The sequence below is a fragment of the Homarus americanus genome, unplaced genomic scaffold (assembly GCF_018991925.1).
Source record: "Homarus americanus isolate GMGI-L3 unplaced genomic scaffold, GMGI_Hamer_2.0 scaffold45562, whole genome shotgun sequence".
Classification (NCBI taxonomy): domain Eukaryota; kingdom Metazoa; phylum Arthropoda; class Malacostraca; order Decapoda; family Nephropidae; genus Homarus; species Homarus americanus.
The window spans coordinates 12169144-12189264 of NW_024744839.1; the positions used below are offsets into that span (position 1 = coordinate 12169144).

The 20121-nt window shown below is 40.2% G+C and overlaps 1 protein-coding gene across 1 annotated transcript; it reads left to right on the forward strand.

Moving 5' to 3' along the window:
* The first annotated feature begins 15357 nt into the window (after nt 1-15357).
* Nucleotides 15358-16383, forward strand: LOC121878185 (SCAN domain-containing protein 3-like). The gene has a single exon (XM_042384228.1). The coding sequence runs from the start codon at nt 15358-15360 to the stop codon at nt 16381-16383; it is 1026 nt and encodes a 341-aa protein (XP_042240162.1).
* Nucleotides 16384-20121: the final 3738 nt, after the last annotated feature.

Here is a 20121-nt window from a genome sequence, read left to right on the forward strand (position 1 = left end):
TGCATTTTATTGAAGACTTCACCTTTACTAACTTTCGGACACACTAAATAAAACTAAAAAATTAAGTAAATAATGTAGTTATTGACTTTTGAAATAATTTTACCAATTACAGTTTCGGTAAATAAAGCTGAGCCCAACACCCATCGCCAAAGGACGGCCTTGGTGCTCTATACTCTATAAGGCCGGCCATGGAGCCCTGCACCTTATCTAGAGCCGGTTCTGGAACCCTACACACCCCTAGGACCAGTCCTGGAATCTATTCGCCACCTAGGAACGGAGTTGGATCCTTACACCCTCCCCTAGGGACGGTCCTGGGGCCCTACAAACCCCTAGGGGCGGCCCTGAAGCCCTTCATCTTCTTACGCCTTGTGTATTAACCCTATATCTTCATATTGCTGGTGTATTAGTGTGTGTTTATTACACAGTAATATTTATATACATATGGGTTACATACATTACCCACAGTTAAACTATGAAAAAGTGTCTAGTAAATACTGTCTATCTCCGAGGCTTCGGGTCACGTCCTGTGACGTGTGTCCAGATCTTCGAGTCACGTCACATGATCCTTCTCGAGCCTATTTGAATAAAAAAGGCGGTCCTGGCTAGATTATGTTGCCAAATAGGTATTTATTTTTTACTTACACATGAGAGCCTCCCAGTCTCTTCTCTGTATCTTCTCAGTTTCTGTGATGTAGGCATCTCACCATGTGTTTCTACCCCCAACCCCCAAGCACAAGTCTAGTATTGTGATCAATTACTGAAGCACTAATAATGATTGTTATAGTGTAAATAGTAATAACAGACTAAAGCAAGTGTCCCGTACCTCATACTGCCTCCAAATTAGTGTTGTGTGCTTTGTTACTACTGCGTCACACACACACACACGCCACTTCACAAGCATTCTCGACTATCCCTAGCCCCGGTCTTGCCAACCTGTGGTAAGGACATTTATTTATTTCCTGTTTATATCTTTCATGGCCAGTTTGTAAGACTAAAATTGCTTTTTAGTTGTTTTTTAAATGTTCATGAATATACCGGCGTGAGGGAGGCTGGGCTTGCCGACCAACGCCCGAAGCGAATGGACTCGTAATACATGATGTCATGTAGCCTCAATGTCTTTCAAATGACCTCTCTGCACCAAGGCCTCCATTTAGTCGCTTCCCTACTCTAATATGCTACCTGCTCATGGTGTAGTTATTGTCATATTACACTTTAATTCTCAAAATATTTTTTTATAATAAAAGGAGAAAAGACAATTTGGGTTTAAAACTTTACCCAAAAACAACTATTTGTCTACTTCTGTAATTAACTTCAGCTATTAAAAGGTAGTAGCTGTGTGACTACCCTGCAAGGTAACAATCCTACACAAGGTGGCAGCTTAAATGGACCTATATACTGTGACTCTAAAACCAGCATTAACTGCTAATGACTCAAAGCAATTGGTCAACAGCTTTCCGTATATCTCTATTTTGCTCATTTTGATATTCATCAGCGACATCAACAAGTGGAACTCACGGATTTTACTCTAGAACTTCGAGAATATTCTTTCAAGGTGGCGAGTTAGGTATTTCACAGACCCTCGTCAGCTTCTTACACGCATTTAACATATTCGACGACATACCGTCACATGCATCGTGATAAGCTGGCTTTTCACTTAAAGTGAAAATTTTATTTATTATTATTAATTATCACTTGCGTAATTATCTCATTTTCTATTTTACTGGTTCACTTATAAGTTTATTCATTTAATGTAAATGGATTGACAAGGTCATTTTGTATTATTTTTTGTTTAATTTTGTCATCATATATGGATGATTTCATTAATTTAACTGACCAAAGAATTGAACAGTTGGTGGACGATTTATCTATTGCCTTCGGTGAGTCTGATAACTTCATAGCTATTGACACAGAGCCTATTGCCACAGCTAACTGTATTGATGATACTGGTGCACTTGAGGAGGTGCATGAAACACATACGTACTGATTTACATAGAGACTTTTAAACTGAGAATGACGAAAAGTACATTGACTCTACATTTGACGAATTACATCGTGCACACTTTCGGTCTGGTCTTACGATACCACACCTTTTCAGTATCCTACGGTTCAACCCAGTGTCACTTCGTTGTACTTCACCTACTAACATTTCATTAAAACATCACTTCTAGTTAGCCACTAACCATGACTACCTCTGCCAAAGGCATATCAACCAAAGCTCCTAATGTAATCAAAATCTTACCACAACAGGATCACATTGCTGAATTCACAGGGGATGATCCTCATTATTATGTAGTCAGTTTTTTACTTGCATGCGAAGATGCCATGCGGAATAATAACATCAAAGAAGGCGTGTAAAGCTTTCATGCGTACTTTCAGCAAGCAAGGAAATCACGCAAGGTCATGAAAGCTAATGGTCTGGTTCACACAGACTGTAACGAATTTAGGAATATAATGATTGGTTTTTGATCATGGTTCACTTGGCGGTCATCTTAATTGGTCAAACAAAAGAAGTGTTCATGAGTCATTCATTAGCGACATCAAAACGCAATTTTTAAACTCTGGTTCCACATCTCATCGATTTGCGTATTTTATCTATGTTTTTGTGGGACCCTGAGTACAGTTACGCCAGAATACGATGGATTTTACCATGATAGATAAGATTACAGCATACGCCTGTAAACTTGCACGTCTGGCGTCACCTACACCGATCGCAAGAACCGTTGTGCCTGTCGAACTGACATCACAAAAGGTTTACAAAGAGTCTGGCACCAAGCCTAAGGAAAAAATTTATGCAAACGTTGCAATAAGAAGGGGCATGCTATTGAATATTATTAACAACTCCTGCAAGGGGGTAAATTTGATACTCAACAAGATCTCACCTCAATACTATTAGGCAGTTGCTAAGACAACATATGATGCTGGACCGAAAAGTGATTTGTGGTGTGAGTTTCATGAATCTACATCACGTATCACAAGAGACTGTCAAATTCTCCGCTATGAAAAGAACGAGAGGTACCATAGACGACAGCAACGACAACCACGTTGTCGATGGTATAAACATTCGTAAGAAGACCAGATCCATATAGAACACGACATAAGATAGGTACGCTAGTACCAACACAAAGCAACACTTTTATTGCCGCTTCATTAATTGCTGCATTAGACAAAATGGAAGTGTTGAGTGTTCCGGTGAGAGTGGAAAACAAATCACTCTCCCTAGATATAGATAAGGGTGTGTACGCAAATTCTTGCTTTGGCGTCTCTTCACCACAGATTTCAATTTAGACCTACTGATACCGATTTCTCCAGAGTTTCCTGTAACAAGCTGGACATTACAGGAGTGGCAACATTAATCCTACGTTTTTAATGTAAGCCACACATCCACAACATTACTAAAGCTGCCTCCTGAAAGCTGGGAATGCTCTACAGATGCCGTAGCTACTTCAATCTTGAGCAGTTGCTTCAAGTTTATAAGGGATTCATTCGTCCTAACTTGGGGTACTGCTGTCATATCTGGGGTGGCTCTTCTTCTGTCCAACTGTTAGATAATCCCTCCTCCCTTTCTCTTCGCCCCAATGTTGTTTTACTCTCTCTGGATCTCTAGAGGGGGCAGTTCAAAAGATATCGAAGTCTTTAAACTGCTAGGGGACCATATGGGCACGGGGGTGGAGGAGACTGCAGTGGGAGCGGGTAAACAAAGTGAAAGATTACAGGGAAATAATGTTAGGAATGATGACAAAACTAAATTAGACAGGGAGTTTAAACCTAAACACGGTAAAGGGAGGACTCAGAACACGACTAACTTAAATGTCTACTACGCGAACAGTAGAAGTATGAGAAACAAAATGGATGATATTAGGGCCTTCGGATGTACCGAAAAAGTCGATATAATAGCATTAATTGAAACATGGATCAACCTACACTCACGTGAGTTACCTGCCGAATACCAAATTGCGGATTACAAATTGTTCCATACGGATAGGCCGTCCAGGAAAGGAGGAGGAGTAGCAATCTATGTTAGGGAAAATCTGAAGTGTGAAATAAATAAGGAAATAAAAACTGAGCGGAATACAGAAACAATTTGGATAGAATAAATCGACAGAAGGGAAAAATTAATCATAGGAGTAATATATAGACCTTCCAATCTTGATAAAGTTAATGAGCAACTTATCTGGGATGAAATGGGCAGGGCTTCCATACACAACAAAGTCTGTATAGTAGGCGATTTTAACCTTGGCCAAATAGATTGGACTGACCCTACGGGTAACTCAGTATCAGAGGATTTCCTCGAAACGATCCAGGACTTTTTCCTAAGTCAACATATAACCGAACCCACCAGGGGTAATAATATACTCAACTTAGTTCTGTCGAACAGAGAAAACCTCATTAGCAATGTCGAAGTAGGGAACGAACTTGCAAACAGCGATCACAAAGAAATTAGATTCCAGTTAGATTTTCAGGCCAGACGTAAGAAGAATTCCGTTAAAGTCCCAGATTTCAGAAGGGCAAACTGTGATAGTTTAAAGAGGCAGCTGAGAGAGGGGGTGTCGCGCTTGGGTGTGAACCTGACAGATAACACGGACCTAATAACGAGATCTGAGATTGCCAAGTTCCACGACAATTTAAATAATGAGTTACTTAATGCACAAAGGCAGAACATACCATACAAAAAACTCAGATCAGACAACAATGACCCTAGACGGATAAATAATTATCTAAAGAACATTATTGGCCAAAGGAAGGCTATAGGTAGAAGGATAAATCGTGGCGAAATTTACTTCCGGGAGTATTATAAGGTATTGGCGAGTAGGGTTAAAAACTAGATAAGAAAAGCAAAGAGGAATATATGAACTGAAGATAGCAGGGGAGGCGAGGACAAACCCCAAAGGATTCTACCAAATGTATCAAACTAAAACACGAGATAAGATTGGACCAATACGTTCACATACCGGCGAGCTAACTGATAAGAACATAATAACAAAAGAATGCAGGAAACTGCAGTGGGCCTATTGGTCCATACTGGGCACCCCGTTTACACCCAACATCTATTGCTCATATAAGCATCCAACCTATGTTTAAAGCTATTCAGCGTATTCGAGTTAATGAAGATATTTGGTAACTTGTTCCATTCATCCATTACTCTGTTTCCAAACCAGTATTTACCTATTTCGCCCCTAAATCTAAATTTGTCTAACTTAAAAACATTGTTACGAGTTCGCTCCTGGTTGGATAGTTTGAGTACCTTTGTAATGACTCCTTTGTTTAGCCCTGACTTCCTTTTATACACCTCCATCAGGTCGCCCCTTGCTCTACGTCTCTCGAGGGAGTGCAAATTAAGATGCTTTAACCTGTCTCCATACCCAAGGTTCCTAATGCCCGGGATTAGTCTTGTCATTCTCCTCTCAATTCTTTCCAAGAATTCTATATCCATTCTGTAATACGGTGACCAGAAGTGAACTGCGTAATCCACGTGTGGTCTCACAAGAGCAAGATACAGTTTTAGGATGACCTCGATAGTCTTGTAACTAACACTACTTTGTATGAACCCAAGTACTTTATTAGCCTTGTTACGAGCAAAAACACATTGTTTACTTGGCTTAAGGTTCCTCCTTATCATTACTCCTAAATCTCTCTCGCAGTAGGATTTCTCTATGGCATCGCTGTTCATCTGGTATCTAGTTTCCCTGTTTACATCTCCTATACTGAGTACTTTACATTTGACCACGTTGAATTTCATCTGCCATTTTTCAAATCATTCGAAAATTTTTTTTAGATCTTCCTGTAGTTTTGCGGAGTCCTCATTAGATTTAATAACACGTCCTATTTCAGTGTCATCAGCAAATATACTTATGTTGCTGTCTATGCCGGTATCTATATCGTTTATGTATATAATAAATAATAATGGTCCAAGTACTGAGCCTTGGGGAACTCCACTAGTGACCTTGCTCCAATGGGACTTAGTGCCCTTAATGCTCACTCGCTGTTTCCTGTCCTGTAACCACGCCCTAATCCATTTAAAGATATTACCTTTGATGCCATGTGCTTCTACCTTTCTAATTAGTCTTTCGTGGGGGACTCTGTCGAAGGCTTTGCTAAAGTCGAGATATACCACATCACAATATTGCCCCTCGTCCACCGATTCAAAATCTGATGAAAAGAATGTTTATAGATTAGTTAGACATGAACGCCCGCTTGTGAAGCCATGTTGGGAATCATTGATCAACTTGTGCTTCTCCAGGCGGTTTCGAATAGAGTTTGAAATGATTGCTTCTAGTAGGTTGCCCACTACAGATGTTAGGCTGATTGGGCGGTAGTTAGAGGATAGTGATCTATCCCCCTTCTTGAAAATCGGTATTACACTCGCTATCCTCCAGGATTCTGGTACTACACCTGTTTTTAAGAACATGTTAAACAACTTAGCTAAGGGCATACTAAGCTCTTCCTTACATTCCTTTAATACTCTGGCAAATATCTCATCGGGACCAGGTGACTTATTAGGCTTCAGTTTGTCTATTTGCTTACTAACATCGTTACTAGTCACTACTATCTCGCTTAATTTGTTTTCTTCACTATCTCTGAATAGAGTCGGTGCCTCGCGTATCATGTTTAAATTTTCGGTGGTAAAAACCGTTGAAAAATATTTGTTCATATTATTGCTCAATTCTCCATCGTTGTCAGTGAGTTCGCCGGTATCTGAAAGTATTGGTCCAATCTTTTCTCGTGTTTTAGTTTGATACATTTGGTAGAATCCTTTGTGGTTTGTCTTCTCTTCCCTTACTATCCTTACCTCATTATTCCTCTTGGCTTTCCTTATCTCGGTTTTAACCCTACTCGCCAATACCTTACAATAATCTTGGAGGTAAATTTTGCCACGATTTATCCTTCTACCTATAGCCTTCCTTTGGCCAATGATTTTCTTTAAATAATTATTTATCCATTTAGGGTCATTGTTGTCTGATCTGAGTTTTTTGTATGGTATGTTCTGCCTTTGTGCATTAAGTAGCTCATTATCTAAATTGTCGTGAAACTCGGCAATCTCAGATCTCGTTATCAGGTCCGTGTCATCTGTCAGGTTCACGCCCAAGCGCGACACCCCTTCTCTCAGCTGCCTCCTTAAACTGTCAAAGTTTGCCCTTCTGAAATCTTGTACTTTAGTGGAATTTTCCTTACGTCTGCCCTGAAAATCTAACTGGAATCTAATTTCTTTGTGATCGCTGTTTGCAAGTTCGTTCCCTACCTCGACATTGCTAATGAGGTTTTCTCTGTTCGACAGAACTAAATCGAGTATATTATTACCCCGGGTGGGTTCGGTTATATGTTGAATTAGGAAACAGTCCTGGATCGTTTCGAGAAAATCCTCTGATTCTGAGTTACCTGTAAGGTCAGTCCATTCTATTTGGCCAATGTTAAAGTCGCCTACTATACAGAATTTGTTGTGTATGGAAGCCCTGCACATTTCATCCAGATAAGTCTCTCATTGACTCTATCAAGATTGGGAGGTCTATATATTACTCCTGTGATTATTTTTTCCTTACCGTCGATTAATTCTATCCAAATTGTTTCTGTATTCCGCTCAGTTTTTATTTCCTTATTTATTTCACACTTTAGATTATCCCTGACATAGATTGCTACTCCGCCTCCTTTCCTGGTCTGCCTATCGGTATGGAACAATTTGTAACCCGCAATTTAGTATTCGACCGGTAACTCACGTCAGTCTAGGTTGACCCATGTTTCAGTGAATGCTATTATGTCGATTTGTTCGTTACATAGCAAGGCCCTAATATCATCCATTTTGTTTCTCATACTTCTACTGTTTGCGTAGTAGACATTTAATTTAGTCGTGTTCTGAGTTCTCCCTTTACCGCCTTTAGGTTTAAATTCCCTGTCTAATTTAGTTTTGTCATCATTCCTAACACTATTTCCCTGTAATCTTTCACTTTGTTTACCCGCTCCCACTGCAGTCTCCTCCACCCCCGTGCCCATATGTTCCCCTAGCAGTTAAAAGACTTCGATATCTTTTGAACTGCCCCCTCCAGAGACCCAGCCAGGGTTACCACCCCCTCCCGAAACAGGTGTACCCCATCCCTAGCATAAAGGTCCCTTCTGCCGTAGAAGTTGTCCCAGTTGCCAACGAATCGGACTGATATTGACTTGCAATATCCGTCAAGACGGCCGTTGACCCCAACTGCCCTTGACAACCATTCATTGCTAACCCTCCTTCTAGGCAGGACACCACTTGTGATAGGGATCCCTCCCTGAGTCCTAATACGATATATAGCTGTCTTGAACTTATCAACAAGCTCTTCACTCCTACACCGGCCAATATCGTTGCCTCCTGCACTGAGGCAGATAATGGGTTTGTTCCCATTACCAGACAAGATATTGGCCATCTTGTTAACTATATCCCCCACCCCAGCCCCTGGCAAACGCACCCTCATCCTATTTTTATTTTTACCACAAAAAGCCCTGTCCAGGTACCTTACCTGTGAGTCACCAACAATTAAAGTTCTTATACCTTCCTTGTCAGCCCTGTCCCTGACTGTACTAACGTCCATTTCGTCTATCAAGGGACTGAAAGAGTTGGTACACTTAGCTGTTGTTGTCGTTGTTGTATCCTTGGTGTGTTTCTTGACCACCAGCTTGGTAGTCCCTCTCCCTGTCTCGTTTCTTCCTTCATCTTTGCTATCTCTTCCTTTAATTTCAAGATTTCTTGCTCTAATTTCAGGTTTTTCTCCTTGGTATTCTCTAATTCGGCCCACAGAAGGGCATAACCCCGTTTACAAGTAGCACTAGCCATATCTGGTAATTATCCCCGGGAGCGGAGCTAAGCTGTCGTGACCTTTCCCCGAGTGAAGTCAGAACACAACTGGAGGTCAGAACACAACTGATAACAATGGAGAAATGAGCAATAATCTGAATAAATATTTTTCAACAGTTTTCACAACCGAAAATTTAAACATGATACAGGAGGCATCTACTCTATTCAGAGATAGTGAAGAAAACAAATTAAGTGAGATAGTAGTGACTAGTAACGATGTTAATAAGCAAATAGACAAACTGCAGCCTAATAAGTCACCTGGTCCCGATGAGATATTTGCCAGAGAATTGAAGGAATGTAAGGAAGAGCTTAGCATGCCCTTAGCAAAGTTGTTTAACATGTCCTTAAAAACGGGTGTAGTACCAGAATCCTGGAGGATATCGAATGTAATACCTATTTTCAAGAAGGGGGATAGATCACTATCCCTAACTACCGCCCAATCAGTGTAACATCAATAAAAGGCAAATTACTAGAATCAATCATTTCAAACTCTATTCGAAACCACCTGCAGAAGCACAAGTTGATCAATGATTCCCAACATGGCTTCACAAGCGGGCGTTCATGTCTAACTAATCTATTAACATTCTTTTCATCAGTTTTCGAATCAGTGGACGAGGGGCACAATTATGATGTGGTATATGTCGACTTTAGCAAAGCCTTCGACAGTCCCCCACGAAAGACTAATTAGAAAGGTAGAAGTGCATGGCATCAAAGGTAATATCCTTAAATGGAGTAGAGCGTGGTTACGGGACAGGAAACAGTGAGTGAGCATAAATGGCACTAAATCGCATTGGAGCAACGTCACTAGTGGAGTTCCCCAAGGCTCAGTACTTGGACCATTATTATTTATTATATACATAAACGACATAGATATCGGCATAGACAGCAACATAAGTATATTTGCTGATGACACTGAAATAGGACGTGTAATTAAATCTGACGAGGACTCTGCAAAACTGCAGGAAGATCTAAACAAATTTTTCGAATGGTCGGAAAGATGGCAGATGAAATTCAATGTGGACACATGTAAAGTACTCAGTATAGGAGATATCAACAGGGAATCCAGTTTCCAGATGAGCAACGATGCCATTGTGGAATCCGACTGCGACAGAGATTTAGGAGTAATGATAAGTAGGAATCTTAAGCCAAGTAAACAATGTGTTTTTGCTCATAACAAGGCTAATAAAGAACTTGGGTTCACACAAAGGAGTGTTCGTTGCAAGACTAGTGAGGTCATCTTAAAATTATATCTAGTGCTTGTGAGACCTCACCTGGATTACGCAGTTCAGTTCCGGTCTCCGTATTACAGAATGGATATGGAATCCTTGGAAAGAATCCAGAGGAGAATGACAAGACTAATCCCGGGCATTAGGAACCTTGAGTACAGAGACAGGTTAAAGCATCTTAATTTGCACTCCCTCGAGAGACGCAGAGTGAGGGGCGACATAATAGAGGTGTATAAATGGAAGTCAGGGTTAAACAAAGGGGACATTACAAAGCTACTCAAACTATCCAATCAGGAGAGAACTCGTAACAATGGTTTTAAATTAGACAAATTTAGATTTCGGCGTGAAATAGGTAAACACTGGTTTGGAAACCGAGTAGTGGATGAATGGAACAAGTTACCAAATATCATCATTAACTCGAATACGCTGGATAGCTTTAAACATAGGCTGGATGCTTATATGAGCAACAGGGGTTGGGTATAAACGGAACTGCCCAGTATGGGTCAATAGGCCCGCTGAAGTTTCCTCCATTTTTATGTTCTTATGTTTACAGGTACTTTAACGGGCAATGTTCAGTGGATTTGGCATCCTGTGTACCGCTTGCAAGGCACTGGGCTCGTAACACTCGTCTTACCCCCGGTGTCCACCGTTCCTATGTGAATGCCAGTCACACTAGAATAGCCCGTTACAGTACATCCTTCTTTCCTTAGGCAGCCAACCTGTGGAATACTCTGCCTTCTTCTGTTTCCATACTCATAAAATCTGTTTCACATCAAAAAGCTGGTTTTCCGGTATCTTCGTGTTGTAGATTAATATAGTCTTTTTCTCTTCTATCTTTAACGTCATTTTACTCTTTTTTTCCCCCTCCAGGCCCCGTTGTGGGTTGATGACCTATACCCGGGTTGGCTATTACTCAGTAAAAAAAAATCCAGCTGATTTTTGCATATATAAAGACCTTTTTCTGCTAACTGCTGGATTATTTGGTTTCCAAACGTCTTCAAACACTTAAACATAATATGATAGATGTCCAACCAAGTAGACATTCAAACACAATTCTTGCCAGTACATTCTGTGACGTGTCAGTTTCTTTTCCAAAGCTTGACACAAGTATGAAACTTTTAACCACTACGAAAAAGGTGAAGTACGAGTCTCAGCACGTCCCCGATCCTACCAACTCTATCTCCCAGCGTGATTTTAGAAATATTAACTGGTACTCAGTATTTTCAAAATGAGAAACTAACCAGGTTTCCCATGTGAATCTACATTGTGTTCGATTAGACCTGCTGGTTTAATAGATGTCTTCGTTCTCAACAGAACAGACGCACCCATATTATTAAAGTAGGAATTTTGCTTGTGAGATTACATGGTTTACCATACTAATTTTGTTTTACAGCCTACTTAATTCCCAGTTGATAGCATTACACATACACGTACACAAACCAAGCAGGAGAGGACGAATCAAATCGCCCTCATGTCAGAGTAATTGATCATCTTCCAGGGACGACTGAATTCCTAAAGTTACTTGCTGACTACAGAAACATTGTAGCTTTACCTGGCAAGCCGTTAGATCAGAAAAATTTATCTTTACATCACATTCCCTGTTTTTAGTTCCTATGAAGGATGGAGGTTGGCACCGGGTTATTGATTTTTGGTGACTCGCCGAAGAAACTATCCCGGATAGTTACCCAATGCCTGTTCTGAGCGATATTTGTGGGATTTCCAAATTCCTCTCGTCGAAAAATCCTATGAGTTTACTGCATTTAGCACTGCCCTGGGCACATTTGAATTTTTACACAAGCCTTTTGGGCTTCGAAATGCGCCATTGACCTTTCAAAGGATGATTAACACCTTCTTTGGTGATTTGCTCGGCAACATAGTTTATACCTATCTTGATGATCTTATCATTTTAGCAAAACCGTAGTTAGACACCTCGACAAATTATGTAAAGTTTTGAAAAGCCTTATAAAGTGGAACTTAAAATTAAACCTTCCAAATGTAATCTTTTTAAGTCTATAATTCAATTCTTTAGACAGTTAGTCGACGGAGACGGCATTCATATAGTTGACTGAAAAGTTAAAGTCGTTACAAACGTTGACAAGGTGCGTGGTTTTCTTAGTTTATCAGGATATTACCTTTCATTTATAAAGGAGTATGCTACATTAGCTTCGCCGCAGACTAAGTTACTCTTTAAAGGCATGACTTTTGTATAGAATAATGAGCATGAGAATAGTTTTACTGCTTTGAAGACAGAACTTACCGAAGAAGCAGTTTTTTGCATATCCTTATTAAACCCAACCCTTTGCTTTCTGTACCGGTGCCTCAGAACAAGAGCAAGTGGCTTTTTCCATGCAACTGTAAACTTAATGACGCAGACACACGCTATTCAATAGTGCTTCTGGAAATGTTAGCTGCTATCTGGTCTCTAAAGAAATTCATATGCTTGAATTTTGGTTATGATATAACCGTTCATATGGATCATGTGGCAGTGACGGAGTTGTTAAGTGGGAAAAACCTTTCAGGTAGACTAAAACGCTGATATACATTTGACCATTCAAGAATTCGCCCCCGAATTCAAGTACCTACAGGGAAGAGCGAACGTGGTCGCCAATGCTTTGTCCCAACACATAGCTCCGGTTACGGCTCTACGGTATCTTCGTTCACTCTTCTGCAGCAATTACGGGAAGAACAACAACTAGATCCCTTGTGGCTTACAATCATTTATGCTCTAGATTCTGGGGAGGAGGCTTATCTACATAAGCTACCACTTCCATTGAGTCAAGACATTTTCCACCCCTGCAGGAAGAATGCATAGGACAATGTCACACAAATTGTAGTATCTGACACACTATGAGCGGCGGTGCCACAATGTTCCTCAAGTAGGCCATCCCAGGCGTGACAAATGCCTTGCGGAGTACCATTACTATTTATTATAAACGACATAGATATCGGCGTAGACAGCAACATAAGTAAATTTACTGATGACACTAAAATAGGGTGTGCAATTAAATCTAACTAGGACTCCGCCAAACTGCAGGAAGATCTAAAAAAAATTTCGCATGGTCTGAAAAATGGCAGATGAAATTTAATGTGGCCAAATGTAAGGTACTTAGTCTAGGACAGTGGTTTTCAACCTGGGGGCCATGGCCCCCAAGGGAGCCACGGCAAGAATTTAGGGGAGTCACGGAGAGCTGTTAAAAATTGTACGTTTCCAAATAATGTTGAGAATGTGAATTAAACAAAACTTGTATTACTTATTTTGACTTGGCAGAAGAGAATTTTCCTTCATTTATTGTCATTTTGTTTAATCATAACGACAATACAATTTTAATATTTACATACTCTGGTGCTATATTTTTTTTTTTTTTTTTACGGATTATTTAAGATTTCACAGGTCCAGTCCCTGTCTGTGTGACAGGCGCTGGACCAAGCTGCTGAACTGACTTGTTCAGTACGTGTCCGTGTGTCATCTCTATGCAAGTGGTGATAGGACCGAATGATCTCAGTCTGGCCTGGGATACCAGCATAATATACTCCGTAATTGGTGTTACTTATTTTGTTTCATAATTCATGTGGTCGCTGCTTTACGTGGGTGAAATATTTGTACACTTCCTTTATTAATTATTTCCTTATTTAGTGGTGCCATTGTTGTTCATACTCATTCTTTACTTATATAATCCTACCATTTTTAGTGCTAAATTGTTATGACTCACTATTCTTCTCATTCTTCCAAGTTGGGCAGTGCTTGTCAAAGGAGGCGTGTTCTTGCTTACAGGAAGTACACTTCAGCTTGCTAGCTTGAGTGTGAATGTTTACCTGTGTGCATGTTTATGTATGACTGTATGTGTGCTTTAAGTGTGAGTGCATGGGCGTGTTATGTATGTGAATGTGTGTGTGTTTGCCATTCTAACTCTTGTCCTATTTATCTGTCCTTCTTTATCATTCTTTAGTTTTTATCACTTGTCTGTTTGTCTGTTCTGACATTCTGTCTTCTTTATTTTCTCTAGATTTGTGATGGCTACTAGTGTTGCTAAGAAGCGGAAGTGCATCGATGGATACATTGACTACGGATTTTCATCAATCCTCGCTGATGGCATTGAGAAACCTCAGTGTGTGCTGTGCTTCAAAGTGCTGGGGAACGATTCTATGAAACCTAGTAAGCTGAAGCATCATCTGATGACGATCCATCCACAGTATGTGGAGAGAGACACGGATATCTTCAGGCGCCATGAACGGAGTTTGGGAAAACAGAAACTGGACGAAAGTGGTGCCTTCCAACAACAGACCGTAAGTGTAGTTGAGGCATCATACGAGGTTTCCCTCGAAATAGCAAAGCAAAACAAGCCCCATACAATTGGTGAAACTTTAATTAAGCCATGTGCTTTAAAAACGGTCAAACGGGTTCTTGGAGAGGCAAGTGAACGTAAAATTCAACAAATTTCCTTGTCAAACGATACAGTGAAACGGAGAAGTAATGAAATGTCAGATGACATAAAGGAAAAAGTGATACAGGAGATCAAATTATCTCCAACTGGTATGTTTGCAATACAGCTGGATGAGTCAACGGACGTGAGTTCTTGTGCACAGCTTCTCGTGTTTGTTTGTAATGGCCCCTATCTCATCAACAGAAAGTAATATATAAATGGGTTACTTACATCTGATTTATATTCAGATTCATCCTCTGTAACTTTCCACTGGCTATGAGGTGACATGTTCAATGCACATGATAAGGTGTGCTCACGGGAAGCTGCGTCATACTATGTTGAGTAAAGGCATAAGTAGCCGGCTCCTGGCCACCTAAAGCGTGCAGTAGTTTGATATCCTTGACTAGAGGAAGACGTTATTTGAGAGCCGCAGTGGATGGCTCCATCTTCCCTGAGGGGAACGACGTACCTATTCCGTTCTCCCTCGATGGGTCACTACTCAGTCACTCATACCAACTAATATCGAACGGACGTTGATCCACGTTTATAATACATAAACGCCGTCCTTTCTCATTCACTCATAAATAGTGGAACTTACGGTTGATATACACTCAGGAATTATAAACATAATACTTTTATAATAAAACAAGAAACTTCAATTGGGTTTCGTTACTAAAAGCCCAATATATATTATATGTGTACCAACCTGGTTAACTGGGGAATTAACCAGCATATGTTTTTTTGTGTGACATCGAGGAGGAATATCTGTTCTGTACTCAGCTTGAGATCACCACAACAGCTGTAGATGTGATGGAAAAGCTGTCTTCTTTCTTCAGCTAACAGGATCAGCTGGGAAAATTGTTGTGGAGTCTGTACGGATGGGGCTCCGGCGATGCTGAGATCAAAATCGGGGTTCCAGAAGCGTGTCAAGGAAGTAGCTCCGAATGCCAAGGGGATCCATTGTATGATCCAACGTTTTGCACTGGCGTCGAAAACCCTCCCTGACGAACTTTGCAAGATCCTGGAGGCAGTGGTCAAATGTGTCAACTTTGTGAAAGCTGGAGATCTGAACTCTCGCTTTTTCCAGAACTTTTGTAGAGACATGGATTCAAAGCATAAAGCCCTCCTCTTTTACTCCAAAGTGCGCTGGCTTTCCATGGGCAATGTTGTGAATCGAGTGTTTGAACTTCGAGAATTGCACGGGAAAGATGATCTATTAAGTCAATTCAATGAGGTGTTGTGGGAGCCACGTCTTGCATATTTAGCAGATATATTTGAGCAGCTAAACAGGCTGAATCTCAAGCTGCAGGGCAAGGACAGAAATGTGTTTTACCTCATGGATTGTCTTCGTGCATTTCTTGCCAAGCTCCAGAATTGGCAAAGGAAAATCAATGCAGGAAATGTTGCCATGTTTGAGAATCTTTCAACTGTTCTTGATGAGAATGAAGATCATCTGCTTGACCCATCACTCAAAACTGAAATCACTCAGCACTTGAAATCCTTGGAAAATGAGTTCAAAAAGTATTTCCCAGAATTCGAGGAGAAAGATGGGAAATTGGTGAGGAATCCTTTCTCTAGCACTCTTGATATTGCTACCATTCACAATGATGTTCAGGACAAATTTCTTGATCCCAAGAATGATTCTGCTGCCAAAGATGTCTATGAAGAAAGGTCTCTGACTGTATTCTGGTGCTCAATGTATCAGTCATATCTAAAAGTTAGCGAGATTGCACTTCGAGTCCTCTTGTCTTTTTCAACTACCTATTTATGCGAATCTGGTTTCTCCACCCTTCTACATATAAAGAGTAAAAGCCGGAACCGACTGGATGTGGACCCGAACATGAGATGTGCGTTGTCAGTGACACTACCTCGGAACAGTCACCTGACTGAAAGGAAACAATGTCAGCCTTCTCATTGAGCTGTGACAAAATATGCAGAGGTCATATGAACTTTTTCCCAACCAAATGCAAGTTTGCTGTGAGGCTTGTCTAGTAGTCACTCTAGTCTAGTGACGTTAGTTATGTAAATCATGTAATTCTATCAAAATATAAGATAACGATGATTGTCAACCTTGAAATAAAATAAGGGAATTCTCTTCATTTGCATTTTATTTTTCAACATTATTTGTGGGGGGGGGGTTGGGAGAAAAATGAAGGAGGCCACGAGGATGTTGAAAAAGGTTGAGAACCACTGGACTCTAGGAGATGTAAACAGAGAAACCAGATATCAGATGAACAACGTTGTTATAGAGAAATCCGACTGTTAGAAAGATTTAGGAGAAATGATAAGTAAGAATCTTAAACCAAGTCAACAATGTGTATTTGCTCGAAACAAGGCTAACAAAGTACTTGGGTTCATATAAAGGAGTATTAGTTACAACACTAGCTAGGTTATCCTAAAACTATATCTTACGCTTGTGAGACCTCACTTGAATTACGCAGTTCAGTTCTGGTTACCTTACTACAGAATGGATATAGAACCCCAAGAAAGAATTCAGAAGAAAATTACAATACTAATCCCGGGCATTAGGAACCGTGAGTACAGAGACAGGTTAAAGCATCTTAATCTGCACTTTCTCGAGAGGCGCAGATTGAGGGGCGATATGATCGAGGTGTACTGTATAAATGGAAGTCAGGGCTAAACAAAGATGACATAACAAAGGTACTCAAACTATCCAACCATGAGCGAACTCGTAGCAATGGTTTTAAATTAAACAAATTTAGATTTAGGCGCGAGATAGGTAAACATTTCTTTAAAAAGAGAGTAGTGAATGAATGGAATAAGTTACGAAACATCATCATGAACTCGAATACGCTGGATAGCTTCAAACATAGGTTGGGTGGATATATGAACGATAGGGGTTGGGTGTAAACGGAACTGCCCAGTATGGGCCAATTGGCCCATACTGGGCAGTTCTTATATACTATTGGAATACAATGGAAAAAGACATCGAGCAACACATTGGTAAATGTTTATCGTATGCTCAACACAAAAGCACCATCATTCTACTGCTCTAATGCTTGAATATCCATCACAGAAATGTTCGACACAGTCGCGATTAACTTGTTGCAACTTCCGAGGAACTACCAAGGTTCACTCTAAGTACTGGTGTGTATGGATCACTTCTCCAAATTTGTGATTTTAGTCCATTTGCAGGATAAATCTGCCGAGACAGTGGCCCACGGTCTATTGTTTCATCTGACATGACCATCACTACACCTAAGGTTCATCTATCCGACAAAAGATCAGAGTTTAAAAATCAACTTTTTGCACAAATTTGCCTGCTATGCGGCATCCAACAAAAGTTCACCGCAGCTTAACATCCTCAGGCGAATGGCCTGGTTGAAAGAACCAATCGACCAATCGTAAAATCTTTGAGATGATTCGATATATTGTGAATCCAATGCATATGGAATGGGGGGATTTGTCACTTCAAGTAGCAGCCTCGATTAATGGGTCGATTAATAGCTCCACCGGACAATCACCCTACTGCATCGCACAGACAAACGTTTGCTTTATGACATACTTACAGGAACTCCTCAACCTATATACAACATGGACGATTACTCTAAAAATCAAATCAGCGCCTTCACAGACATACATGGATTGGTACGGAAACACTTAGCAGCCGACAATGCTGGACATGGGCGACTCTGTCATATTGAGAGAACTAGAACGGATGTTTAAACTTTCCCCCAAATTTTCAGGTCCATTCCTGATTACTGCCAAAGAAACGGGCATCAAATATAACATTTTTAAACCCAACACATAAATTACGGACGTAGTACATGTGGACAGACTTAAAAGGGTACACCCGGTCCTACTGTACTACTCACAGGTGTAAACGATATCTCAGACACAACTGTGCAAATCGGAAACATGTCAAATAGACCAGCTGTATTCAATGGTTATCTTGAAACAACGTTCTGCACGATAAATTTAAGACGATTCAACTTCTTTCAGCATGACGTGGATCGTGGTACTCCTACTACTCTGTGGCGCATCCGTGTTGACGTCTGTTTCCACGTACGTTCTCAAGTCAGGTGCACTAGTTGTATCAGTAGGACATGTACAGTACTTGTAGTTGAAGACGTTGAAACAGTCCAGTATGAGCTGCAGGGACTACTACACATTCTGAGGCAGATGATGTCTATTGATGTTCAACTTGAAACAGCATTGTGACATCCTCCAAGACCTATAATAAGCCGACGTCCTAACATTTCTGCAATGGTTGACCAGACCATTGGCCTACAGAGCGTACGCATCCAGGCCCTCCATAAGAATATCATCAATTCAGGACCCTCTGTTCCACCATCTCGTGAAGACATTGGTAAGAGGTAATATTATTGGTCTCATGCAAAGTGTTTTGTTTGGCACAGCTGCTGCAGGAGATATAGTTAATTTAGGAGACCACGTTAATATAGTAAAAGGCTGTACGTAAACAAAACCTTGCAATAACTCAGGCCTATACGTTTTCCAGTCTTTACAATGAAAGTTTAATTATATAATCATTGGTAGTGCTTGAGTTGGCGCAGTCAGTGTCCACACGAAAATGACATACATTTTACCTGAGTATTTGCATGCCGCTGAAACTTCTGTTCAATCTTTATTTTCTGCCAATGACAATCTCATTGCTGATTTAATTAACGCAGGTTTAGGACGCGTGGATGCTCAGCTTTTGCCTCTATTTTCAAAACACAGGAGGTTCAAAATTATTTTTCTTTGCTACAAGCAATGCTAATGCATGCTGCAATTTAATTCACATTCCAATGCTCTCTCACCGCAAATTTGAGGAATGGTATTTGGAACTTTTCCCAGTGGACACAAGATAAACTATCTGAACTTTTACTAGGGGCTAAGGACTATTCGCTGTAGAAGGAATATGCGAACAGGCTATCATACAGGCGAATGCTTTCACAGTGCACTAACACTGTTCTTACAAACCCATCCCCACAAAAATGGTATTTCATGCACATCTTCATAACGATCAATATTTTTTTCCTCAACAGACCAGTTTATGTTTAAAGAGTCAGGGTGGTGACAAGCACTTTTTTGTAAAGGGTTATTATTTGGCTTCAGATTATTGTGAACTGATCAGAAGTGCAGTAAAAACATTGCCATCCCATCAATATTTGACTTTGAATTTGCATTTGACTTCAGATCTTGTACCTTTATTTTTAAATGTTAATTTAACTTACTGCAAACTCAACATTGTTTTTGACAATCTAACATTACTTGCATATCTCAATGAAACACAGTTCCCTTCATTCGATGATAATGTGCCATTTTATTTTTCTTCTGGTTTTGTAATCTCATGCTTTTTTTTTTATCAACTATATTGTTTTGGCAATTTTATTATTATTTGTTTAATAATAGACAAATTTCTTCGAAGTATACTTCTGTGCATAATGCCCTCACACACAAGGCACTCAAAATATGAATTCCGTTTCTCAACCCTGGTTTGGAGAATCCCCAGTTTAGCTCCAGCACACAGTTATTTTTTTAATATTGACATGTATCCACAAGAGTTTTTTCTACATGGTTAGATTACACCTTGTAGGATACATACATTTGTAATTAGTTTCATATAATTAGGGTACATCACCCATCAGTAATACTGATGCAAGTGTCGCATATGTCACGTAGCCTCAATGTC

Bases quoted from the DNA above. Each gene is read 5' to 3' on its own strand.
- LOC121878185 (XM_042384228.1), top strand. From the start codon at position 15,358: ATGCTGAGATCAAAATCGGGGTTCCAGAAGCGTGTCAAGGAAGTAGCT.